We start from the raw sequence: 26559 nt of genomic DNA on the forward strand, positions 1-26559 counted from the left end.
TTCACTTGGTCATGTAATTTCCCATATTTCATCCCTTCGTGTACCATAATTCACTTAGTCCTTTGCCTGGTGGTAAGCATTTGCATGTGGTTCAATTTTTAACTAGTTCAGGATAATACTTTAATAATATTAATGTTCTGATGATCATTAGTGGGTGAAATTGCCTCACAGCTGTAATTATTTTTACCTACAGTGTCTTAAAAATAAAAAATAGGGTTTCATGTCTTCTCAAACAGTGTTATAATTAGTTAAAAAGCACTGACAGTACTGCACCTACTAAACACAAAAACTATGTCAAATGTGCTACATTTAACTCACTTCTCACATAGTCCATGAATCGATGTGGTTTCCAATAATTGAAACTGAGGCAGAGTAAGGAGGGTCATGCAGGTAGCCAGCGATAGAGTAGGGTTTGGGACTAAAGACCTTGGCTGTGAACCTGTCTTACCACATTGCTCACTACCTTTCTAGGTGTTACTAGAAAAGTGTTTAAGTATGCATGTCATTTTACTAGCTTTTAAATCTTGACGTACTTGGACAGTTTGTATTCTCTTGGTGAAAAAAATACAAGCACACAATAAGGCCAGAGTCTACTTCGACATGGGCTTCCACAGTCCACTTCCTGCTCTGCCCCAAGGAGCGGTCTTCTCACATAGGCACGTTTCCTTTCAGGTCTTTGTGTGAAATTCACGCTGATGTACGAGTTCCTACCCACAGAAGTTCTTTTGTGTAGTAGGATTTCATACTCCTGTTTGTCATAGTGATGTGTGTAGTGCTAACAAGTAGCAGGTACTTAGTGAGGTGTGTCTGTGGCTCCTATAAAAGGTGTTCTGTCCTCATCCTCTCGGCTGCTTACTCACTATGTGGCTATGAACCCAAGCAGCTTCCCCTCTACAAAACAGGAAGACATAGAACTGGACTTCCAAGTTGTGGTGACCCGTGCAACACTAGGCAGAGTGTTTCCTAAGTGCCAGCCCTGCCACGTTGGAAGTATGTTGATAAACTGCAGTATTCTTTCCAACTTACTTCTGCGCAGGCTGGAGTAGGACCAGAGATCAGTCCCAGCACCGACACCAGGCGGTTTACAGCTGCCTTACTCCAGCTCCATGGAATTTTCAATCCCTCTTCTAGCCTCTGTGGACACCCGCACACATATGTGCACAAATACACATCAGTAAAAATCCGTTTTGAAATGCATAAAGGGATGTTCTAAACCTTGTTTTCTTAGTGTATCTTAGCAGTTTTTTCCTGTTTCAGAAGCTGACATTATATAGTCACTGAAAGCTTACCTGAGAGCCCCTCTTCATTCTCTTTGCTACCAGCATCCCTTAGAAAGCAGAGTAGAGTGTGGATGAGCTGTCTGAGACTGTGGTTGTTAGTGACTCAGAATTCTCTCTTCCTCCCATTCCTAATAACATAGCAGTACCGCCGAGTACTGAACTGAAAGAGCCTTTGGAGGCTTACTTGCTCCTGGCTAAGGGTCTGGGGAAACTGAGGCTCAGACTACGATAGACAAACAGTGGAAGAACTAGAACTTGATTCCAGAATTGTGCTTTCCACTGAGAAGTTACCAGAATCTTTATCCTCTCACAAAATTGTTTTCAGAACCAGCTAGAAACTGCTCCACCCCATGAGTTAAAGAATACATTCCAGCTACTGCATGAGATATTGGTAAGTCGCAGTCTCTGCTGACTCGCTTGCATTTACATGTTTACAAGTTAGCATGTGTTTGTGCATCACTAGTTCCTTACTGGTTTCTGCTCAGCTTGCCTGTGTTTACTGACTCTTTGTAGCAGTCATGTGACTAGAGAGGAGCAGCTGTGAAAGTCTATAGAGCTTTCAGTATACTGGGGTGGGGAGTGGGAGGACGTGCAGGGGCCTGGCAAGAGAATGCAGCAGAGGGTAGAAGGCCAGCAAGGAGCAGATCAGCTGCAAAGAGAACTAATGGAATGGAGTGGTTTGGAATGAGCTGGTGTGAGAGACTAGTCCAGGGCCTCGTAGAAAAGAGACTGTGTCCCTTTAAAAACCTAGTGCAGAGGCACTGAATGGCTTAAAATATAAAAATACATGATGGGTGTCATCTACTAAAAAACCTGTCTTTCTGGTCTTTTTTCTTCCTTTTGACCCCGGTCCTGTTTTATAAACATTGGGAAATGATATAGAGCTATGTATCACTGCACTGGGCAGCAATAGACCCAGACAGTGGGCTATACTGCACAGCGCTCAGTGCCAATAACTGAAGGTGCAGCAAGAGCCTGTCCAACAGCAAAACTTAAGCACATTTTTGCTAAATAAATTAAAAATGATCTTATGTCCTTAGGACACAAAATATCTGTCTTCAGCCCTCAGAAAACTGTGGGTAGAGTTGTTAGAAACACATGTCTAGGAAATGAATGGCTCTTTGGTAATTTCACATTTTGGTTTTGAATTTGGTGGCAGTCGCATACCATCCCTTAGTATTTGCTTTGTTGTAGCAGCTCACCCTGGAGTAGAACTGTGGAGAACACCAGGACTTGTGCACGGGCGGCGGCAGCGGCTGTTGCTAACTTCGTCTCCTTCCTCTGACAGGTCATTGAAGATCCCATACAAGTGGAGCGAGTCAAATTTGTGTTTGAGACAGAAAACGGATTACTAGGCAAGTATGCCAGCTAAGGAGCAAGTGCCTGCAGTGAATTTATAAAAAAGCTCCATTCCCGCAGGCATGGCCCCTCTGCTCTCCCTGACTTAGATGACTGCTTCATTAGACATCTTGTTATTGTCACTAGGGTTCCTCATCCTGACCAGGAGACTGTCCTTCCACACAGTAGGCCCATTCTAGGGTTCTTTCCCAGGTCAGGGAAGGTTCAGAATGCTATAAAGTTTTCTAAACGCTAAAGCGGTCTTTCTGGTGACAAATCTTTTTCTTCCTCAGCAGCCATGGGAAGAAAACCTAATGCCCTAGACTCACAGTACTGACAGACATAAGAAGTGTGGTCTTTTGACCCACGTGTCCATTGTCTACCCTGTTCTATGTCTGGGCTTTCTTTTGTAGAAATCTGACTTATTTTTAATACACTGTGCATTAGAAAGGTTTAGTAAAAACATGCCTGTCCACCTTCTACCATCCACTAAAATCTCTTTCATCACAGACACTAGATTTTGGTGTGTACCATCATGGTCCACAGAACATTTCTGTCACTGTTGTACTATACCTAAAATGGGGTCACATAAAATTATGTCACTAGTGGTTCTCCTTTGCATAAGTTACCCCTGGTCTTTTACAACAAAAACCTCACCTACCAAACATTTCTCAGAGTATATCCCCATCCTTAAGCAGCACATGGCAGCTTTAAGAGGAACAGACCTAACAGCCACCATTTAAGGCAAAAAAGAGGTACAAGCTCAAAAGTTTCCAGCCCAATTTGGGGCAGAGTACTGTAATCGTAGCATCAGCCATACAGGTCCTCTGGAACCTAAAAGCGTAAACACAGAAAGAGTAGTTTTAAATTGCTAAAATAGAAAATAGGAAACTTTTGATAAATTTCCATTATCAAATGATAAATAGTTGTAACTGCTCTTGTCTGGGCAGCAGTGTGGGAGAGTTTTGAATACCATCCAGTTGAAGTTGTAATTCTAACAGTTCTAGAAGTCAAGCTACTACATACACCTGTGTTTTTAAACATAGTAAAACACTGGAATCTGGATGGTTCTGTTGAGTCAGGTAATTGTTCCCTACCTACTTATCAAACTTATTTCCAGAGCAAGAACAGTCACTATTACCTGAACCTTCCAGAGCCTTCTTGTTAACGTGTCTTATCTTCCTCCAGCATTGATGCACCACAGTAACCACGTGGACAGCAGTCGTTGCTACCAGTGTGTCAAATTTCTTGTCACTCTTGCTCAAAAGTAAGTACAAGCTTCAAATAGAGAGGAGGGTGGGTTTGACTGTGGGGTGGGAACTGCCTTGTTTTGGGACCTGAGAGAGTCTGACAGATTTGAGGTCATGCCTGCTTAAAAACTACAGGAATCTATTCGGATTGTCTCCCCAAAGAAACTGAAGGGGGAATATTAGAAAAGTAATAGATAGATGTTCCAGAATTTCCAAAGAAGAAAAGGTGGATCACCCAGCCTTACATCAGAAGGGCAGGAATCGGGTGGGTTTGGAGGCCTCGGGAGCAACAGTGAGCTTTCCTGAAGTCCTTTTCATTAAGCAGCAGCTCTTTTCAGCCCAAGGTCCCCACTTTGAAAGTCTCTCAAGAGACAAAAGAGTGTCACCTACTTCTGCAGGGCACTCACAAACAAGGACTCTGAGCCAAATGCTTTCCAGTTCTACTTCATTCAGGCCTTACAGCAGCCTGGAAGTGGGAAGGTATCGGTCACATGGTCTGAGTGGCGTCCCTGCCGTCTTAGGACTGACTGACACTCCGAGGTTGACCTCAGAGTGAAGGTGCTTTTTAACCATGACACAATGGACGGTACATAGCACAATGACCATGTGCAGTATGCAGTCCGTGCACTTGAGTAACGGGAGCTCCTGTGTTGATGGAAGGAAGGATGACTCCCGGGAGTTGTTTTCAGGCCTGCACGTGTGTACCATGGCACGTAAACAGTATATAATTGTAAAACGTTTTCAGAAACCGTATCACCATCCATCTCTAGATCCTTTCATCTTCCAAAGCTAAAACTCTGAACCCCTGCTGAGTGCTGGCTCCCCGTTTCCTTCTCCTTGAGCCCCTGGCAGTCGCTCTAACTTCTGCCTCCATTTATCCGGCCACTCTGGGTAACTCATAACTACCTTGCCTGACTTAGTGCAGTGTCTTCAGGGTTTGCCCATGTGCTAGTTAGAACTTTCTTCCTGTGTTTATGTGCCGCGGGCTGTGTGTCATTCTGTAGTTGATGCCTGACCCTGCGTGATCCATAGTCAAACAAGGTCAGTGACAGCAGTAACTATATTGTACCTGCACTGAGTCATCTTTTTCGTCCCAATTTGTAGGCACAGAAATGGCCACTCTTGGTCTTGTATCAGAATAAGAATGAGAAGTTTGTGGGGCTTAATTTGTTGTGCTTGAACTTCCCAAACAGGAAATTAGGGTTTATGTAAAATAATGGTTTTTTCTAGAGGACATAGTACTCTGGACACAGATGGGTGTCTTCCTGCCACAACTGCAGGTCCCTCGATTAGACTTCATACTGGCAGCATGTCAAGATGGGCATTTCCAAGTAGTGCTAGGACCAATGGCATGTCCCCTACCAGCAGCTGCCCAGGTGCCTGTCAGTGTCCTGTCTACACACACCAGTGGCGACAACATCCTCAGCACTCTCTTCAGATATGAAGGACAGTTATTTGGATAGGCGAAGTAAATGGAAAGGAAGAGAGGTGCTCCCAAGCATGCTTTCAAATTATTTCCCCCAGAATCCCATTCTCCCTTCTTCTGACACAAAATTAAAGATTAGTTTGATTATATACCAAGATTAGTTATTAAATATAGTTTATTGATAGTTGGGTTTGTTTGGTTTTCCAGCTTGGAATTTCAGCAGAACTGTTGAGAGTTACAGAGAGTGAGACGAGGCTCTGTATTTGCCTTTGCTGCCTCTTGGAGTTCAAGCACATGATGGTTTTACCTGTCCAAACATAAAGGGAAAATTTACTTTTAGTAAAAGTAGTAGCCTTCATGTTTCAGGTTCAGCTGTAGCTGAACAAGAATATTTTCAAAAAGGATTTGACTAGTAATAATATCCTTGATGACCAGGTGTCCTGCTGCTAAAGAATACTTCAAGGAGAATTCCCATCACTGGAGTTGGGCTGTACAGTGGTTACAGAAGAAGGTAATAGAATTTTGAACTTTGCCAGCCTATAAAATAGGAATCCAAAACAACCTATCTTACCTGGAACAAGTTTTTGGTTTTTTTTTTTTCCTAAACTTAATTCATAGAATGACGACCTCAAACTACTTTGAGAAATCAAATATTTTTAGCTCTATTTTATTATTGTTATTATTTTTATTAGCGTGTGTGTGTGTGTGTGTGTGTGTGTGTGTGTGTGTGTGTGTTTTAATTTCTTTTTTTTTTTTTTTTTTTCTTTTTTTTTTTTTTTTTTTTTCCGAGACAGGGTTTCTCAGTGTAGCTTTGGAGCCTGTCCTGGAACTCACAAAGTAGACCAGGTTGGCCTCGAACTCACAGAGATCCACCTGCCTTTGCCTCCCAAGTGCTGGGATTAAAAGTGTGCGCCACCACCCAGCAGTTTTTTTTCTTAAGATTGTATTTTTATTTATGTATATATGTGAGTATATGCATATGCTTGTAAGTGCCCATGGAGACCAGAAGAGGGTGTCACATCCTCTGGACCTGAAGGTGCTGGGATCCAAACTCAGGTCTTTTGTAAGAGCAGCAAGTGTTCTTAACTACTGAGCCATCTCTCCAGCTCCAAAGAATTATGATCTAAGACATGCCCCCCAAGCGGGGGATAGTACCAAGCCTAGATACACTGTGTTTTTCTTTTAGATACATATACCTATGATAAAGTTTAGTTGGATACTAGGCACAGGAATAAATTAATGATAATAATAATAAAATGGGGACAGAATACACTAGAAAAATGATAACAATGTACTGTAATAAAAGAATTTTGTACTGTACTAATGCTTCTTGTGATGGGAAATGATGAGATGCATGTGTGAAGAGTTAGATGCTATAAGCAGACCACATGACTGTTGTAATGCTGATGATGTGTTTCCAGTGGAGAGATTCTCGGACCAGTAGGGGGTAGATACATCGCTGGACAAATAGTTTATGTCCGGAGCAGACAGTGGGACAGTACAGGGTTTCATCACAATACTCACACTGGCACACAATTTAAAACTTAAGGATGACTTCTTTTTGGAACTTTCCTTTTCATATATTTGGACCAGAGTTGTTCACCAGTAACAGTATGGGAAACACAGGCACGTATGGTGAGGGGCACTACTTACCATCTTTCTTCACTCCGGAGATGAAAATTCAAGGCTGGCACTCTGATTAAGAAGCAGTAGTGGGTGTGGGGATTTAGCTCAGTGGTAGAACACTTGCCTAGCAAGTGCAAGGCCTGGGGTTCGATGCTCCAAAAAAAAAAAGAAGCAGTATCTTCCTGTTGGAAAGTGGGGGACGGTCCTCCGTAATAATTGGGGTATGGAGGTCTACGTAGACTTGCACCTCTAGCTGTTAGACTCGGGTGTGTAAGGTAGGAACTGTGTACTCATGGGGGACTTACCTGTCACCCCTGCTTGGCCTTTTACCCTAGATGTCAGAACATTATTGGACTCCGCAGAGCAATGTCTCTAATGAAACCTCAACTGGAAAAACCTTTCAGCGTACCATCTCAGCTCAGGTAAGAGGTGTCTGCCCTGGCGTGCTTTGAAACCATGGCTCAGAGAAGAGAGAGAAGGGTAGGAAATGAGACACAGAAGCAGCCATTGTCTTCTTAGGAAAGACAGTGAGCTGGTGTCCTCAGACCCAATGGGGACAGATCATTTGCCTGAGAACAGCGCTGCTGCAGGTTGGTTAACAGGTCTCACAGGACACAAGGGGTTGTGGGATGCTTTGGCAGCTGTGGGGAAAGTGCTGCCAGGTGTCACTCAAGTGTGCTTGCTGCTCTGGACTGCTGGTGCGCATATCCCCTGATTTGTCGTCTTGTGTTTGAATCTCTGCAGGACACATTAGCGTATGCCACAGCTTTGTTGAATGAAAAAGAGCAATCAGGAAGCAGCAACGGGTCAGAGAGCAGTCCTGCCAATGAGGATGGGGAGAGACGCGTACAGCAGGTATCTTTGCAGCCTGTCTTCGGCTAGAAGGCAACGTTTGCTTTTCAGCATTCCAAAGATCAGGAAAGAAGTGACCCTGCTTTAGAGAGTGGGTGTAAAGACAGGCAGCTTAGCCCTCTTGCAAGGCATGGGATAGACCTTCAAAATTAATTATTAAGCATATGAACCAAACACCACCCATTGGATTACAGGACCTGATGTAGACTCAGGAATGACCTAGCATGGCCTGGCCTGAAGTCAAGTGTCACTGGTGTCCAGTCCCTCTCTCTCTCTGCTTTTTCCCATTGCTTAATCAGTCCTAATGTGAGTGTGCCCGTGTGGGTGTAGAGAAGAGGTGTAGCTGAGGCCAGTCCAAGGGTTGTTTTAGTGACTAAGACCATCCAGATGCAAATGTTCTGCATAATCACGAGTTGCCAGCATTGTGTCTTATTACTTTCTACTAAGCAGAACTAAGTTGCTCAGTGAGGTTATTCTTAAATTACAGAACACAAGTAAGGAAGTCGGTGTAGGAAACTCTTGCCTAACTTTAACTGCAGGAACCTTAACTTCCTTTCTCTGCCACAGGGTTCAGAATCTCCCATGATGATTGGTGAATTAAGAAGTGACCTTGATGATGTTGACCCTTAGAGCAGTATGCCCAGGTGAGATGCTCAGCACCATTTGGAAACCAGAATCTCAGCCTTGAAGCCCTCACAAGAGCCTGGAGTCTGAGCCAGGAGTGTGATGGAGGACCATGTGTTGCCAAGGGAAGCCTTCTCTGGCCACTAGAAGGTGGGGAGCTGCTTGGCAGCCAGCGGAGAATCCTGGCATGTGGGCCAGCTGTCCCAGGGTGACTATGTGCACTGACACATCATTTTAGGAAATAAAGCTGGTGGCAGACTTGGGACACATGAACCTAGGAGAGTGAGGATGGAGGGACAAAGCTATGGCTTTCTCTGTGACATGGGGGCCGCATAGCAGGGGAGGGATCTTTTGGTTTTTGTATTTCTAGATATGTGAGGGAAAATTTGTAATCTGCAGTAACATTGAATAGGAATATCCTGTTTAGAACGATGTAAAGATATGTGGTAAAATTCCTTTCATTGTAAAATAGTAATTGAATCCAGTTTACATAGACCTTTGTATTTAATATGTCTCCCTCTTTGTACAGAATCTCTGGTTTTGTCTGGTTAAGAGCCCTCGGCATAATCTTAGATCTTGATGACATGTTACTAGTATCAGAAATTGTGGCATCATTAAGCTCTTTAAGGTATTTTCTGATTCAAGATTGAAAAGAGCAATAATAAATTTAAAACAAAACAAAAAAGCTATGTTCTCTAGAAGTATAGGGTGCATTCTCTGAGATCAGTCACTGAAAAGTGATGAGTTGTTCCAAAATAAAATTTTAAAACAACAAAATTAAAAGCACTTTATAATTTTATTGAGTTTGACTTCATAAAATTATCTTTTTAATGCTCGGAGACATATTGAATAAACTAGTCTTAAGTCATGTGATCTGCAATCATTTGTTTTCACTTAAACATCATTTCTGTGGCCCTTGTGTTGATTGTATATTGAGTTGAATATCTAGGCTGGGAGCTGCTGCTTTGTGAGATGAATCATAATTTTACTACAAAGAAAGAATTGAGGATTTTGTTTCTCCTTGACGTGATACTGAAAAGGCAAGATTTAAATCTTACTTTCTCTGAAATAACTAGAAAATACTTAGACACCACCCATTTAGTTATATTTGCCAACATGGCCTCGGTCTCTCGTTCCAGGCTGAGGTTGTCCCTCTATCCCCTGTGTTCTTGTTATTTTGTGTTTTGAACTGCTCGGTCTCCGCCGCCTTGTTCACCTTGAGTTACGTTTCTGCCTTATTCCCCACTTGACGGCACAGAACTAAAGGAGCCTCGGGAGTGCCAGGCTGCCACTGTCAGCCAGATCTGCCAAGTCAGAGAGGCACAGCCAGCCCCTAAGTGCCTTTTTGGTTGCTTTTGCGTTGTGGGAACGAGTGGCAGGCAGGTGGCATCCCCTGCTGCATGCTTCAGGGACCCTTCATGCCACTGTTGATCTGTGGAAGTTCTGTGCAGCCGGCTCCACTTGTAGGTCCTGTCGCCTACCACAGGCCAGTGTCAGACTCACAGAGATGGAAGGGCCAGCATGTAAGAGCAGAGCTATGTCCTTAGGGAAACAGGCAAGTGGCAGGTCTGGTCTGGCTCTGGTGTTCTTACAGTTTTCGAGTGTGAGGGTCTAAAGTTGATTTTGAATATCTGAACACCCGTGTCCTGTGGTTTCCCTTCCCAACTCCCCATCTCTTCACACCCATGCTTGCAGAAAGACTGTGTGGGACATGCGTTGAAATGCTGGCAATGACACATAGTGGGATGTCATTGCCGGCCGCTGCACTCAGGAGCCCGAATTCAGGAGTGACATTACCACTTCTAGTCAGTCCCTTTATTTCCTATGGAAACGACGCCTTCCGCCCCTGCACCTGCTGTCCTCACAAAGCTGCATCAGGATCGCCAGCACTGCTCACTTTGGTCCATCTTCTTCCTCGTTGCTACATTGAGCATCTTCACCATGTTACCAGTAACCACTTGATTTCCAACAGCTGCAGTCCACTGACCTACTGAGGACTTTTTTAAATGTAGTACCACAAAGTGACAATTATGGCAGGCTTGCCTTGGAAGAGTTGTCATTTTTACTGCCAATTTTTGGATGAAGATGTTTTTATAATCTTTTACAATGGTCTGCAATCAAGCAGGAATTGCACAATTGACTCAACGCTGTGTGTTCTCAAGAAGCTCTTGCAGTCCAGTCTGACGTCAGGACTGCTCTCCTGCTCCTAAGGCATCCTGGGACAGACAGATGAGCCTTCCACAGGCAGCTTGCCTGCAGCTCCCCGGGTGATCTCTCGTGGTTGCCAGAAGCTAGTAGCTGTAAAACCCAGAGCTTGAGCTACCAGACTCACCTGGCTTGCCCCACCCTCCCTGCTAACACCGAGGCGTGTGCAGCATCTTTTGAGCTTGGAACAAGCAGACTGGAATTTTCCTCTGCTACCTCTTGTGTACAAAATCTTGTTTATAAAATTTCAAAAGGAAGTAGATAAACTAGGAAAGATTCTGGATTCTAAATTTGGTTCGTGTGTGGTGGAGTTCTTAGCCTCTAAGAGTAGGAAATAAATTTTTCAAAAATGTAGAATTGGGGTCTCACAGACATTTTTCTCCGAATGTCGGACTGGGGCTGGGGGGATGGGGGGGACCTGGGGAGCAGCGTAAGGGCACTCGAGTCCTCCCTGGTGCCCTGAACTATTGAGGGTGAGGGCCACGGTGCAGTCGGGGCTGTGCCCTCCCTGCCCTCTCTGATCCCTCCTTCCAGGATCTCTGCACACCTTGGACAGGGAGGGCAGTCTCGAGCTCAGGGCCTGTAGCCTCAGCTTCCAGGAGTCTCAAGCTAAGTTCCTTGCTCTGGTCAGTCATTCCTGGTGGTCTACATTGTTCACAGGGGTCCCATCCCTTCACTACATCTTCCGCTCCCTGCAGGCAAGCCCTTCCTTCAAACTCTTGGTGACTACCTGCCAACCATCCGCGGGAACCAGTTATCTTTGTGTGGCTGTCTAACCAACCAGCATATGGTCCTTTGCCATGTAGGGGACAGGCAGAGGACTCACCTGGGCTGGAAACAAGTGCCAGTGACTCTGGTGCTACACACCGCTCTGACATTCGAGCCGTTAGCATCTTCAACTAGAGTGCTTTCCACACATGGCACTAATGTTCAGAAAACAATTGGGAGAAGATTTGGGGCAGATCCATTTGTTATGTGGACTATATAGAGGTAGACTTTGCTTAAGACAGTGACACCAAGAGGTCCCACACTGCATGAGTGGGATATTTGCACATTGTACTCTGGAAAGAGATCTGAGAGCATGCTTCATTTCAAATCAGGAGCAACTATGGACTGCTTGCAGAAACACCCATAGACTCGTGAGTGAATGAGTCCATAAACATTGCTGAGTCCTGCACCTGCCAGAAGGCTGACAGAGGGGTTAGGAACTGGGTGTGCTGGTAGGCATGAGCCACAAGGAATCTAGAATGCTGAAGGGAATGAGGTGCCCCAAGACAGTCCAAGGCATGAGGAGTCAGGGGAAGACAGTCACTATGTTGTTCCTAGAATGGGTACAAGGAGAGCATTCCCATTACAGGCCTGTGCACCCCACCATCCAGCAGATAGTTGTGCTTGGTAAGCAGGCTCTTAGTCAGTCAGATGCAGGCAGTCACATCAGCTGCTTTTATTCTGAAAACTCACTACATAATAAAAACTCTACAAAACCCAGAATAAATATCAAGTTAGAAAAGCAGTGCCACTGGGAGAGTTTATATAAAAAGGAGGAAACGCCGAGAGGGTAGAGGTGTTGGCTCTTGTCAGCCTGTGTGCCCTGTCGGTCCTCCATTCTCCACAGTCCATGTGAGTGATGCTCGGGTAGCCATGGGAAGGGCCTGTGCCCTGGGGAGTGATCCAGGAACAAGCTGCTGAGGTGTAGACTGGCCTCCATCTTATTTCAGAAATAGAGTACCCAGCCTGGCACTGCCAAGAGGCATGTCTTCAGGGCCAGCCACTCTGGGTTTATGTCCTGACAACACTGGCTGTGTGATATCACCAGGCATGCCCCTCTCTGGTCCTGTCTTCTTTCTCCGGAAAGTAAGGCTGCCCGTCTTCACTGTGCTGGCTAGTAGAGGGGGTGGGGTGAGGTGGAGTAAGCCCTGTGTGGCTCTCAAGTGCGGTAAGCTGGGGGCTTACAACCAGGTAGCCTGAGCAGGGCCAAAGCCTGGGGTGCAACAGATGAGGACATCTGGAAGATACAGGCACGCCCTCACAGCTGGATCCGCCACTGGCTAGATTCATCACCCCTAGAGGTGTGCAGAACTGGTCCAGATTTAATCAGGGAGCCCCAAATAGTGTCTCCAATGTGAGCAGGCTCTGAGGGGTCCCAGCAGCTTTCACACTCAATTCCCCATTCTGGCACTTGGTCTCTGAACCTCCAAGGATCTCCCTCATCACCTTCCTACAGGACAGATACACACTGGAACAGCTGGCCGGAGCTGACCACCACTTAACCTCTCTGATGATAGATTGCCAAGCACAGGCCCCGCCATGAGGGAGGGGCTTCCCTACACATACACCAGGAAGGGGTATCCAGGGTGAGACACCAAGTTTTCCCAGGCAGATTCTCTCCACCCGTGGCCAGCTACAGGAGAGCCAGGCAGGTGTATCTGCACCCAGGCGCAGGCACCATCCTGGCCTGAGACTCACTGGTGAGCCCAGGAGGCCTTTGCCGAAGGCCGACTCCGGCAGCAGATGGCAGCAGCTACCGTGGTTTCCTCACTGGTCCTGCCTGCCACACGGCTTCTTGCCACACACACATTGTCCACGGCGTAGGCCCCCAGAGTGATGGATGCCCCAGAGAGAACATTGCATCCAGTCAGGGTCCAGCCTGCCTCACAGGCCACGGTGACCTGCCAGAGTCCAGAGAAAGAAAGATTTTGACTTGTGATTGTCCAAGCTCCACTGCTTCTCAGGCCCAGGCAGGGCTGCACCCAGCAATAACCAACACACCCCTCCCAAGTTAGCTGGACTTGTAACTCAGCCTCCTTCACATCCTCCAAGTCGGCGCCTCTGCAGCCTTCCATCCCATTTAATGGCAACTCCACCATTGAGAGGCGCAACAGAAGCCTCAGACCCATCCTTCCGCCTCATCCACACGCAGATCTGCAGCATCTCCCCCATCTCCCACCCTAGCCTAGGCCCTTACCTCCTAGGCCTGGACCAGCACGTGTTCCCTGCCTCCTCTTCACAGTTCAACTGTGTGCCTGGTCAAGCCCCAGGTCAGAGCACCCTCAACCTTACATGGCTGCATTACTCAGCAATCCCTAAGGCCTGGTGGCCCTTTAGCCCCACCCTGTCCTTTCTCCACACTTCTGAGTCCCACCCTGCCCTAGGCCTGGAGGATCCTGTCACTCCTCTTGGCCTTAGCTGCTTCCTCTGCCAGAAACGTTCCTGGAGACATCCCAAGGATGTCTCAACCCACCACTCTCCCTGCTCCAATTTCCTCCCTCTTATCCTCTTGGTACTTTGTAACTTCCTTTGTTTACTGTCTTCTCCAACCAGAATGGACACTCCAAGTGGGCTAAGCAGGAACCTCTCTCTACCCAGTTTTTTCCCCCAGGACCTGGACCAGCAGGGAGCCAGCATCTCTGGGTACCTGAGCTCACTGATAGATAAAGCAGAACTGAGGATCCCCTTCATGGAGAAACTTTGAGCCTCACTCTGATCCCACCCCCTGGAGCTTTGTAAGAGGGGCCCTCCTGCCTCAGGGCCAGCTGTCAGGCCTTGGCCCTCTTCCCAGGGCTCTTCCTTCCCTCCCTCAACCTTCACATACTCAGCTGTCCCTCCATGACACCTACATCGTTCTGTGTCCAGACGCTGCAGAGCCTCTGCCCCCGAAGCCTCCCCGCAGCCTTAATAATGTCTGAGACAGAAAGTACTCAGGCGCTGTTTTCCTTTCCCACTCGCCATGGCCATGAGTGCTTTCAGAGAGGAGCAGGGTGGACAAGAGCAAACCCAGCCCAGCCTGCACAAACACACACACACACACACACACACACACACACACACACACACACACACACACACACACACATCCTGAACATACAACAGTAAAAGCTGCCTGGCTCAGCCACCCCCTCTACCTTGACACAGAATAGCATGGGGCACCACCAGCACAGGCAGCCACCCCCACAGGACCCAGGTACCTCCAACCCCTTCACCTGCTCTGTAGATCCTGAGACCCCACGCTCCTTGATTTTGCACTCCAGGTCTGGGGCATGGCAGCAGGAAGCATGGACGCTGGCCTCCCGGTGGCCAACGCAGTGGCCAGGCTGATGCCTGGGCCTCAACATAGCCGGCCGCTGGACACCAATGTCTTCCACCTCCCAGTGGAAGCTGCAGCCTAGGACAGAGGACATCCAGCTCAGACACCATATTTCTGTGGGCCTCCTGTCTTTCTGACCCCAACTGGAGGCTGCTTCAGCTCAGCGTAGAACAGATGCTGGTTTGAGCAGCAGGATGCCTGGTTTTCACCTCTGCCGCTGACCATCCCAGGGGTCTTGGCAGTGCCATCCCACCTCTTGGAGCCTTACTTTCTTAAGAAAAGCATGAGGTACTCAGAGCCTCTGAGTTCCTTCCCCCTCCTACCACCAAAGGTTAAGGTGTGAGCCCAGGTCTGCCTGGGACACCTAGGGACTCCCTCTGGTCTTGGGAGTAAGGGACACCCCCCACTCCGCTACAAAGCCATGGATAGTGGTCACTCTGCCTCGGTTTCCCTTTAGTAACATTTCGAGCACAAAGGCACAGAGACACTGTGAAGAGGAATGGAGGCCATATGTGTGAAGTCCCAGCATATAATCTCTGCATGGCAAAGACTCTGCATATTACAGTGTTAGGGACTAGAGTTCTCTGGGTCCTAGCTAGGGACCTCAGTAGAGCCGCTCTACCTGGAGGGGCAGCTCCTTCAGCTGGTGAGTGGAGCTCTGCTAGGCTGCAGACAGAAGGTTGAAGGCTTTCACTGCCCTGAATATGCCCTGGGGCTTAGCTGTTGACACTCCCAGATCCAAAAGAGAGCGCAGTACAGAGGTGTGACCTACAGGACTAAGGAACCTTGCCTAGTCCAGTCTGCAGCCACAGACTGGGCTCATCTGCACCCTGCAGATCCATTCTATACCAGAGCTCTGACCACCCCACCCTTCACTCTGGAACCCTCAGTGGCTCCCCAGCCTGTAGTCCACTAGAATCTGCCCCTGAGCAAGCCATTCTCAGTGCTTCCCACCCCTCCGTGCCCTCTCTAACATCCTCAATCCATACAGGACTGCTCCGTCTCCTGACCTTACAGCCACCATACCCTAATGGCACCCAAGGTCTTCACCTGCGATTTCTGCTACTTGCCTGGGAATGTTTCTGACAGTGCCCATTATGCTCCCTAACCCAGACGCAGGGCAGTGAGATAACAAGGACACCTAACACACCTTGTCCCAGGACCAGGCCACCTGCATGGCATACACCCTTGCACTCCACGATGAGGAAACTGAGCACAGGGCTGATAAAGAACTTGCCCCCACTGCTGAGTGCCAGAATTCAAACTGAGGTTGCCCCCCTTGGAGACAGGCCTCAGAGCCTTCCCTTGGCTGGCACTAGGCACCCTCAGCCTGTGCTCTACCTCACCCTGCCATTATCACCCCTGAGGAGGCACTGCCTCCATCCCTCTCTTGAGAAGGAAGCCGAGGAGAAAGAGGACCACACCGCATGGAAGCAATGGAGGCCAGCTTAAAGTGGGCCCTGGATCTCAGGTTCTAGAGGACCAGGCTCTGGAGTCAAGCACTTCAAAACAAGGCCTCTTTCTCCCAGCTTGGACTGGACTCCTACCTGTGAGGACGTGGTCCTTCTGGTGGCAGTGGGCATGGGTCTCCAGGCTAGCTCTGGCTGCAGGAGCAGTGTGGATGCTACAGTTGGCATGGGGAAGCAGGCAGCACCTAGCGACAGCGTAGACACCCTCACCTCCAAATGCACTGAGGGCCTTGCACACCTGCTGCCCCCCTATAGTCTGAGGGCCACAGAAAAACAAAAACCAGTAAGAAAGAATACAAGGCTGGCACAAAGGTACATAGGCACCTACTTGGGACCCTTGGAGCCCTCAGCATCATCTTCCCACTGCTCTAGAGACAACAGGCCCAAGACTGTTCTTTTTCCAGGCAGTTCCATATAAAATTTCCGGACACAGAGACTCTGCTTCCAAGTGGAGACACTGTGTGGCTGACATAGCAGCTCCAGCCCCAGCCTGGAAAGCGTCACAGGAGCTGTTCCTAGGACCTGGCCCTCCTGGTCAGGTGCTGCCCTCCAACCAAACTCAGTGTCACACAGCACCTGCATGCCCCTCACCCCAACTCCAGAGACCAACACAGTGAAGTAGCTCTCAAGGTGTTCTAGCACAAGGCCCTGCCTGCATGCCCAGTGGGCACTGCCCATCCTGGATGGGGATCTTTGACCACACCTTTAAGCCTGAAAAATGGGAACTAGAAGACAACTCAGGGACAACCAGCTGCAGCCACTGAGGGCTGGGACTGGTGGGGGATAGACACAAACAGCCAGGGTACCTCAATCCGATCACCCCGTCTCCTCCCGCTCCTGGAGAAGCTGGAACAGCTCAGCAGCTCCTCTTCTGGGGCACAGCGGGCAGTAGCAATAGCTGTCCGTGTGGGCCCCGAGTGTGCTGACCACACCGTCCTGCAGAGCAGCTGCCCACCTGCAACAAGTCCCAGATGAGTAGGGTCTTGGGATGTTAAGGAAAGCCTCAGCTGATGGTAGGAAAGAAGGGCCTTCAAACTCACTGTTTTCCTATGGAAATACATCATGAAAATGTCAGCAAGTCGTTTCAGAGCCTCCACCCTTAAACTATAGCCAAGGAATGAAAACCCTCTTGTGAGAACCAGGAAGGGGACAGTGTGCCCTCCCTGCCACCCTGCTCACCGGTTCCACGAGTGCTGGGGGGCAGTGTGGCCACCAGGTTGGGGGTCAGCACCCGCTGGTCTTCAGGGAACCAGGCCATGTTGATGACGTCTTTGGTAGCGAAGTGGATCAGCCTCTGTCGCAGCTCAGCCAAAGTGAGCTCTGGCTCTAGAGTCAGCATCATGGCTACAATGCCTGGGGGTGCAGAATTAGAGAAGGTGGGGGCCTGGCCCTCCTTCCCAACCATAGGACTCCTGCCCGGGTGCATATGAAGGAACAAACACATGCATGCATACACATTTCATGCATGCGCACACATACAAAACCTGCTCGTCTGGAAATTTAAGTACCTGCAATCCCTCCCTCACTTGGTGAAAATCAGGTAAGAAGACATTCTCTCCTGCCTATGGGCTTCAGCAACTGCAGGTGTTTGCTAGGTGAAGCCATCCACCAAATCCCACATCAAACTTCTCTACTCCAAGGAGGCTTCCCTGACCCCAAGGCTGTACAGATACCTCCGTGGGGTTCCCCCTAAGAGAGCCCTGATTACTTTCTGTTCCATTTTTTGTACACCTCCCCCTGGTACACCCAGTGTTCTTCAGGACATTGTGATAGTTGAACCTATGTGTTGAAGGCTTGGTCACTGGAGGAGACAGAACTTTCAGAAGATGTGGTCCTAATAGAAATAGGTCATTGGGGGTGTGTCCTAGGTCAAAAGACCTCTCGGCTGAGCAGTTTTGCTCTGCCACACGTTCCCCACCATGGCACACCCTAAAATAAAGGTGCCAAGTGAGTGTGAGCTGAACCTTCTGAAGCCTCAAGTCAAGCGCCTCCTCCTCAGACACTGGACCACACTGACAGAAAGCTGCTCACCACAGGTACCATCAGGTCACCCTCACACTTGCCCTCAGGCACAGGACCTGTCCCAGAGGGTCAGGGTACAGACCCTGCTGCCTGCCAAAGGGCCATGATGGCAGGAGGGTGGGGTGGTGACTCACCAGCCACGTGGGCGGCAGCCTGTGACGTCCCACTCTGGGACGTGAAGCATGTGCTGCAGTCACTAGAGGCACCAATGATGTCCTTCCCGGGAGCAAAGAGGTCCACACATCGGCCAAAGTTGGTCCCCAAGGTCCCCAGGGTGACTGGCTGGTCCTGGACATTGGTGGCCCCAACTGTGATAACCTGGCAAGGTGAGGAGGTGGGTGGCAGAGAAAGGAGGGTCACAATGAGGGTAGGGAGGTCTTGCCTCTGGACTAGCTAACACCAACCCCCACGTATGTCCCACTGGAATGCTGTCCCCTATGAAAAATGCGGCTCCTCAGGGGGAAACAATGGCATTTCGCCTTAGCCAGAGCTGCCCACCATGTGCCAGACCCCGTTCCTGAGTCTCTGTGAAGCCCCATGTTCTCATGAGAAGACAGGGTAGGTAGGAAGAGTTCTTCTGTCAGGCAGGCATGGTACTGTGTAGAAGCCTAGAACAGGCAAGGTGGAGGAGACAGGCTGGGCCTTAGCAATGTTAAATTCAGCAGTTTGGTAAGCTGTGGTGGTGAGGGAGGCATGGTGGGTTATATGAGGCCTTGAACTGAGAGACAGCTGCCTCCCACTCCTGCACTCCCGGCATTAACAGTCCACTGCATAACAGATGCCCTGCAGGTGTCCCTCAGATGAGGATGGACCTGCTGGACTGGCACCTCCTCCAGGAAGGCCCCTCCCAGGATGCACCTGCCACAGCCCCTGACATGGTGGATACTCTGATGGTCGTTACATGAGGGCTTTGGTGCTGGCAGTAACTCCCAATCTCACTAGGGCCAGTTATGGGTAAAGAGCAGGACAATGAGGAGGGTGGTTAAGGGATTGGACAGGATGTGGGTTGGAATGGGGAAGACATGAGTCCCACCAGGGTTCCACTTGGGAGCTCAGCCAGCAGGGGGGAGGGGGCATCTGCCACCTTCCCTTTGTTCTTGGGGAACGGCACTGACTGGCACCTACCTCTGGTGCAGAAGCTGGGGAGTAGAGGCAGGCATCATCCCGGAAGTTGCCAGCTGCAGCAACCAACACTACCCCAGTCCTTGCCAAGCGCTGGCAGGCAGTGTTAAGGATCCTGCTATACCCACCCACCAGGGGCAGCAGCACTACTACTGGCCCTGAAGGCTGGACTAGCTGGCTTTTCCAAATAAACTCCAGACCTGCAAAACAAAACAAAACAAAACAAAAACCCTGGTTCCTTCCCTCGGAGGCACAATGTGATGGATCATTTTGTGGTAGTTTGGTGCCCTAATGCTTAACCACCTTTATTGCAGTATTTTTTTTTTATCTGACTGACATTTAAATCATTGACTTACTTTCTTTGAGTAAAGTGGATGACTTCCACAACATTGGTTGGCCTCACCCAACCTGTTGAATGCTTTGAGAGAAAAAGCCTGGGTCCCCGAAGGAGGAATTCTGCCCCTAGATTTAGAAGTTTAGACTGAAAACTAAAGGAGCTGCATGTTCCCCAGAACTACATGCTAAGACGTTATTGCTGAAAACACCACACACTTTGGTTGCAGGATGTGATGACCGTTCTTGGTTGTCCATTACATCTGGAATTAACTAAAACCCAAAAATGGAGGGCACACCTATGAGGGATTGTTGATGAATTTGAAGTGGCAAGATCTACTTCTAATCCAGATCTTTGAGGTGAGAAGACACATCTTTAATCCAGATCTTTTGAGTTGGAAAAATCCACCTCTAATCTGGGTCACACCTTCTGCTGGAAGCCTGTATAAGGCCACTGAAGGAAAGGTTTGCTCTTTGCCTGCTTGCTTTCTCCTTACTAGCAAGTGATTCCTTCGCTGCATTAGAGCCTACTTCTTTGGGATTCCAACTGAAGACCAGCTGAGACATCCAGCCTGGTGGACTGAGCAACTATTGGATTCTTGGACTTTCATAGTCACCATTGTTGGTTAGCTGACCTGTAAGTCATTGTTGGTTAGAAGACCTGGAAGGTCTTCTATACATGTAAAGAGAGATTCTTTCTGTAAGTTAGGTTACTCTAGAGAACCCTGACTAATGCGCAGGACATAGAGAAATCAAGCTAGAACTGAGTTGGAAGCTTCCTCCCTGCTGCCTAGCTCTCTCAGCTGAAGGATGCTGTGCAGGCCGGTGAAAGAGAAAAGTCAACAGTCTTACCCAGCTGTTAGCCCTGTGAGTTCAACACCAATCTGCCTAGCAATATATGTTCACTGTTGCAATAATGGCATGGCTATCATGAGGGTAACCAACCACTTTCTGATTGGATTTGAGGCCCACTCCACAGGAGGGGATTTATACCTGGTACTGTAAAACTGGTCAAAAAAACACAGCTGAGAAGGTCAAGCCCTAAGGGGAAAACTACTGCTGTTGTTTACTAAATAGTCATATTGCCAAACTTATAAATATTTCTGCTGGTACCCACAGATTTGTGCTACTCTCAACCTTGGTCAGAGAAGCTTCTTTTTGAACTGGGCAGCAGTTAATGCAGAAACTCATAACTGGTCAAAGCTCTGAGAATCAGTGACTGTCGGTGCTCAGCCATAACAGGACATCCTTATCAAACCCCTCCTACAAGGCTCAAGGAACATCATAGAAAAGAGGGCGAGAAAGAACAGAAGAACCAGGGGATAGGAAGGAGTGCTGCAAATGTTATCCTCTGAACATGACAAGGCCGTTGAATTCACAGCAGCCATGGTTACCTCACAAGACAGGTAACCCTCTATCATGGATGGCAAAGGGGCTCATGAAGCCCCACACTTCCCTGAGGAGCTACTAGCAGGCAATGGCAGCTGGGGTGAGGGACAGCATTTTCTTCAGCAGTACACTGTTAGGTTGCTCATTCTCCAGGAAATGCCCCCAACTCATGCTCATGCTAGCAAAAGTAATGAAACTCAGTGTACCCCCAAACAAACTAGAAAACAAAAGACATGAAAATAGAAGGGACACTTGTTGGGAAGAAGAGGGGGTTCAGCAGAGGCGGGGGGGGGGGTCGGAGATCATAGAGGAGTAAAATAACCAAAATATACAGATGTATGAATTTGTCAAACAAATAATGAATATTTACAAAACACTAGCTTTGGTGGGCTAGAGAGATGGCTCAGAGGTTAAGAGCACAGACTGCTCTTCCAGAGGTCCTGCGTTCAATTCCCAACACCCACATGGTGGCTCACAACCATCTGTAATGAGATCTGGCGCCCTCTTCTGTATACATAATAAATAAATAAATCTTAAAACAAACAAACAAAAAACACTAGCTTTAAAAAGGGAAACATTTTCTCCACTTTTAACTTCTTCACACTTGTCGGGTGGTATTGTGTTCCCTGAAATATTGTGCATGCTAGTAAACTAATCTGGTGTCAGAAAACAGAACAGCCACAATATTAAACATAGATGTTAGGCAGTGGTAGCACACGCCTTTAATCCTAGCATTCTAGAGTCAGAGATCTACCTGGATCTCTGTGTGTTCAAGGATACAGCTAGGCACGGTGACTCACGCCTTTAATCCCAGAAAGTGAGCCTTTAATCCCAGGGAATGATGGCAGAAAGGTCTATAAGGCATGAAGACCAGAAACTGCGGTCTAAAAAAAATTAAGGCATCTCCTCACCACTTCACCAATAGAAATGAAAAGCTAGATGTTGAAAATTCCATTTGAAAGTATTTCTGTAAAAACACAGCATTTCTGAAAAGATAGCCAAAGTGGTCAAGATGCTAGCTAGCACAAATGGTTGTTTCAAGCAACAGAAACATGTTGCTTTGAGGTTCTGGGGGCCGGAAGTCTCCATCATGGGGGAGTGGAGTTATACTGTGGGGAGGACCCTCCTAGTCTCTTCCGGTTTGGGGGGCCCCACACCCCTGTGTTAGCCCCACTCCCATCCGCTCCATCTTTGCCCAGCCTCTTCCTGGTGTTCCCCTGGCTTTTGCCTAGGTCCCTCCTTTGTTTATCAAACCAGCCCCCTAAGTAGGGTCAAGGCTGGGCACATCTTTTGAGTGGACATTCTCGAACCTACTACTATGGTTTTAGGAGTGAGAGGAAGAACTTCCCAGTGTACATTTGGGGGTAGGGCCACCCACTGGTGACCAGTGGGTAGGGCCAGGGGATAGATCTGAATGGGGAAGAGTTGCTTGGGGCAACTTATGGTAGGGAGACAATTAATGAGGGATGAAAACCCAGCCAAGTGGCAGGCACCCTGCTAGGTACTAGGTATCTATCTCCCCCACCTCCCCGGGAGAATGCAGTGAAGGGTGTGGGATGAGACATGACTGCTCCTCTGGTTCCATCTGTCAAAGAGCCCAGGGTACTACACACCTTCCCCTTTCCTCTCCTCACCCCATCCCATCCCCCTCCTCCAACACAGGCTGTTCGGGACCACACGCACGCGCAAGTACACACACACACACACACACACACACACACACACACACACACACATAATACTGAACCAAGACCGTCTTAGATCGACATTGAGACGTTCTGTGTACAGTTTCAGGATGAGAAGCCTCAGAGGGAGCATGAGAAAGACTAGCTGGGGGACTTGCTGCAGGTAGCCTTGGGGAGGATGCTGGCCAAAGTCTGGTTCATTGAAGCAAGGGGGAGTATCCAGCATCTCTGAGTAAATAAATGTGAATGAGCTCATTTTCCTGCAATGATGGGCTATTTTGGTGGGGGGGATAAAGAAACAGAACACAGGGGGTGGGGATTTAGCTCAGTGGTAGAGTGCTTGCCTAGCAAGCGCAAGGCCCTGGGTTTGGTCCTCAGCTCCATAAAAAAATAAAGAAAGAAAAAGAAAAAGAAAGGAAGGAAGGAAGGAGGGAAGGAAGGAAAGAAAGAAAGGAAGGAAGGAAGGAAGGAAAGAAAGGAAGGAAGGAAAGAAGGAAGAAAGAAAGAAAGAAAGAAAGAAAGAAAGAAAGAAAGAAAGAAAGAAAGAAAGAAAGAAAGAAAGAAAGAGAACCCAGGGATGACATCAACCTAGCCTCAGCGGGGCCTTCCTTTAGCCTACTCCAGAGGATTCTCTGGTGTGAGGTAAAGACAAGATGGAATGGACAGCTGCCTCAGACCGCAGGACCTGGATTCACGGCTGAGCAGCTTGGAGTCCTGCTTCCGAGGAGAGGCTGGCATTGTGCCCGTGCTCTGACACCAGAGCGACAGGCTCCCCTTGGCGGCTCTGGCCCTGCGCATCGTTAGTGTGCACGGAAAGCTTGCTCCATTGAGTTCTTGGCTACAATGTCTAAAAAAAACAAAACAAAACAAAACAACAACAACAACAAAACAAAAAACAAAATCCCCAAACAGACACAGACTGAACCTTTGGATTCCCCCACCTTGTGCTTACAATGGAGTTTGGCATCTTTGAGGATTTAAATGTGGAGCCTTTGTCCCTGGAGGTGAGTGTAGCTGGAACCCAAAGAAAGCAGTTTTCTCCAGGTAGGCTATGGGAGCAGAGGGGTGCAGGCCAGGGAGGGGATCCAGGCTGTAGGGAGAAGTCAGTGGGCAGTCAGGAGTCTGTATGCGACATGGACTAAGGTCGTGGGTCACAGGAAGGAGGAGTGTCCAGGGGAAGTTAGTTAATATTGTTGGAGGGAGAAGTAAGGGGGTGGCTGGCAGACCCCGGAAACACTGAAGAGGTGGGCTCGGCATGGCTCTGACTTGGCACCAGGGCTGAAGATGAGAGGCGGGGGAATGTGGCAGGCCCGGCTTGCAGCCCAATTAGGATTTGGGGTTTCACCCTCCTCTGAACGTCATTTGACGCTGTCTGGGGAGGGCGAGGCCGAAACCCGATCCTTTAGTACCCAGGCCCCGTTAATGTTTAATCCGAGAGGATCTTCCGATGGGGCTTGGGGTGGCGTGATCTGCCGGCCCCCAGGCGTCCAACACCCACACCCTAGAAGGCTTTCGCCCCCACGTGGACGCACGCACGGCGGTCTGAGACTGGAGGGCTGAGTCGGTGCTTGGCGCCTCAGGGACATCACAGCCCGCAGCCCCCGAGCCCCGTGGTCCCAGTCCGGCACGTCCACGTCCTTCCCACCGCCGTGTGCACCTCTCCTCTCCCCGATGGGCGCCCGCTGCTTTGCCCGGCTGAGGTGGCCGCTGTCGCCACTGCTGCTGCTGTTGCTGTTACTGCACCCCGTGGTCGCCAGTGCCCAGGACGAGGACGCCGACTACGAAGAGCTGATGCTAGCCCTCCGGTCCCAGGAGGATGGCCTGGCCGATGAGGTCCCGCATGTGGCCACCGCCACCTTCCGCCGTTGCTCCAAGGTGCGGGCGAGGGATGCCAGGTCACAGTGTCACTTCGGGGTTGGGGTGGTGTTCTCCGAGGGTCTTCTCTGCTCATTCAGTCGTCTGGTGGTCTCAAAGTGCAGCCCCGGGGTGCGGGAGGCAAGATCCAGCGTGCAGCTGACCTTGCAGCCGAGTGGTGGGGTGCTAAAAGCTTACTTTTTAAGGTGTGGGGCGGAGAGCGAGCTACTGGTGTGGTCATTCAGAGAGGGTGTCCTTCGAAGTAAGGTGGCCAGAGACCATGGGACAGGGTTTCTCTGTGTAGCTTTGCGCCTTTCCTGGAACTCACTTGGTAGCCCAGGCTGGCCTCGAACTCACAGAGATCCACCTGGCTCTGCCTCCCGAGTGCACTGAGTGCCGACAGTCACCCTGGGTGTCTGTTGGGGGCTCTGTGGGCCTTGTACTATGGAAAGGGTGAAAGAGCTGAATGACTTGGGGTGAGTGAGTGGGTGGGGTCAGCTTCCTGCATAGCTGTCCCTGGCTCTGGGCCACAGGAAGCTCCTGCCTGAGGTGGAGCAATTTTCTCTAAGTTAATCTTTCCTGGGTTCCACTTTGCCCAGCTTGGAAATGGACTTGGGGTTGGAGGCTGGAGTCACCCACCTGGCTCTGGATGTCCAGTTCCTTTGTCTTGAGCTTTCCTTAAAAGGGAAGTGACGGTCCTTAGGTGACTACATAGGTGATCTCCGGATGTAATCAGGGAAGAGCTCACTTGTGGGATTATAGCCGGCTGCAGTATGACCACCTGGCCACAGCTACTGGGGCAGAAGGGAGAGGGGGCTTCCTAGAGCTCCTGGGCCCCAGGCTCCTAACACGGAACACTCCTTACGATGTTCCCTGAGCTCTGTACCTACAGGGGCATGGAGTCATGGTCCAGGGTGATAAAGGACATTTTAGAGCCAAGCATGCCTATAATCTTCAGGAGGCTGAAGCAGAAGGATTGTGAATTCAAGGCCAGCCTGAGCTACACAGCAAGGCCCTGCCACAGACAAATAGGATAGTTCTAATCATCATTGTCCCCAAAACAACGATCACAGGAAACCCTGAGTACCCTGAGTACCCTATTTTGAGAGGCAAGTGAGAAGTGAATGTGTATCTGAGGGGGTCAGGAATGTCCAAAGGGTTACTTATTCATTCATTCAATGAATGTTTTGTGGGAATAAAACTTAGAATGAAAATAATTTTGGCAAGGAATTTTAATCCAATCTTTGGTGTACCCCTGGCTTCCAGGAAAACTCTCATTCCGTTGCAGAGGACCCTCTCAATTGTGTAGCTTTTCACTGGGCAGAAGGAATTCTAGCTGGAGCTTTGAAGTATAACTAGGAGCTCAACAAATGAATGAAGGTGGCATGAGAATTTTCTTCTAGAGAGGAAGAGGCATGAATAGAGGTACAGAGCTGGGGGAGGCAGAGGAGGAATAAGGCTCACGTGTCTGCAGCCCCTACACTACCTTCTGAGATCTGAGATGTTCTGAACCCAAAATCCTCTTTATGGTTTACCTGATGGTAAAGCTGGACCTGATCTGACTCAAGGTTGTTGATAATCTTCAATCATTCCGTCGTGGATGTGGCTATCCAGACATTTGCTGCTCTCACCCCTGAGCTCACTCCCCATTGCTGCCTTTCTAAAACCCCGGTGACCCCAGGACTGGGCTTCTCTGGCCAGAGTCAAAGTCGCATGTGCAGTGATGTAGGCAGTGAAGGCGCAGAGTGGGTTGAGCAGAGGCCGGGAGGAGCATGGAGATTGGGCTTCAGCCATTGGGTGGAGCAGATCTGTGGAAGGTTCTCAAACAGGGGCCTCTTCCTCACAGCTCCATCCTTGACTCTTCTCTCTTTCTGGAGGTGTTATTTTGCTCCCTTTACTGGTCATCTCTTCTGCCTCCATTTATCAAGCACTCAATTAGGTGTTGAACACACTCGTCTCTTTGGAACACCCCTGCAGGTGTAGCTCCTGGTGTGGTTATG

At 48.9% G+C, this 26559-nt stretch overlaps 2 protein-coding genes across 2 annotated transcripts in view; one reads left to right on the plus strand and one right to left on the minus strand.

The window, feature by feature from the left end:
- Usp24 (ubiquitin specific peptidase 24) overlaps positions 1–10955 on the plus strand; it is a 134645-nt gene extending 123690 nt beyond the window's left edge. Inside the window, exons 62-68 of the mRNA XM_036178654.1 lie at positions 1606–1671; positions 2569–2635; positions 3807–3885; positions 5730–5805; positions 7256–7342; positions 7665–7775; positions 8340–10955. Coding sequence (XP_036034547.1) covers positions 1606–1671; positions 2569–2635; positions 3807–3885; positions 5730–5805; positions 7256–7342; positions 7665–7775; positions 8340–8402 — 549 coding nt within the window. The 3' untranslated portion in view covers positions 8403–10955. The remainder of the gene's footprint in view (positions 1–1605; positions 1672–2568; positions 2636–3806; positions 3886–5729; positions 5806–7255; positions 7343–7664; positions 7776–8339) is intronic.
- Positions 10956–12049: 1094 nt separating this feature from the next.
- Pcsk9 (proprotein convertase subtilisin/kexin type 9) lies at positions 12050–23503 on the minus strand. The gene is made up of 8 exons (XM_036178583.1): positions 23383–23503; positions 19302–19498; positions 18311–18494; positions 17334–17507; positions 16961–17109; positions 16233–16410; positions 14582–14763; positions 12050–13270 (listed from the first exon to the last, which is right to left on the minus strand). The coding sequence occupies exons 1-8, from the start codon at positions 23501–23503 to the stop codon at positions 13064–13066; spliced, it is 1392 nt and encodes a 463-aa protein (XP_036034476.1). The 3' UTR covers positions 12050–13063.
- Positions 23504–26559: the final 3056 nt, after the last annotated feature.

The sequence above is a fragment of the Onychomys torridus genome, chromosome 2 (assembly GCF_903995425.1).
Source record: "Onychomys torridus chromosome 2, mOncTor1.1, whole genome shotgun sequence".
NCBI classification, from domain to species: Eukaryota; Metazoa; Chordata; class Mammalia; order Rodentia; family Cricetidae; genus Onychomys; species Onychomys torridus.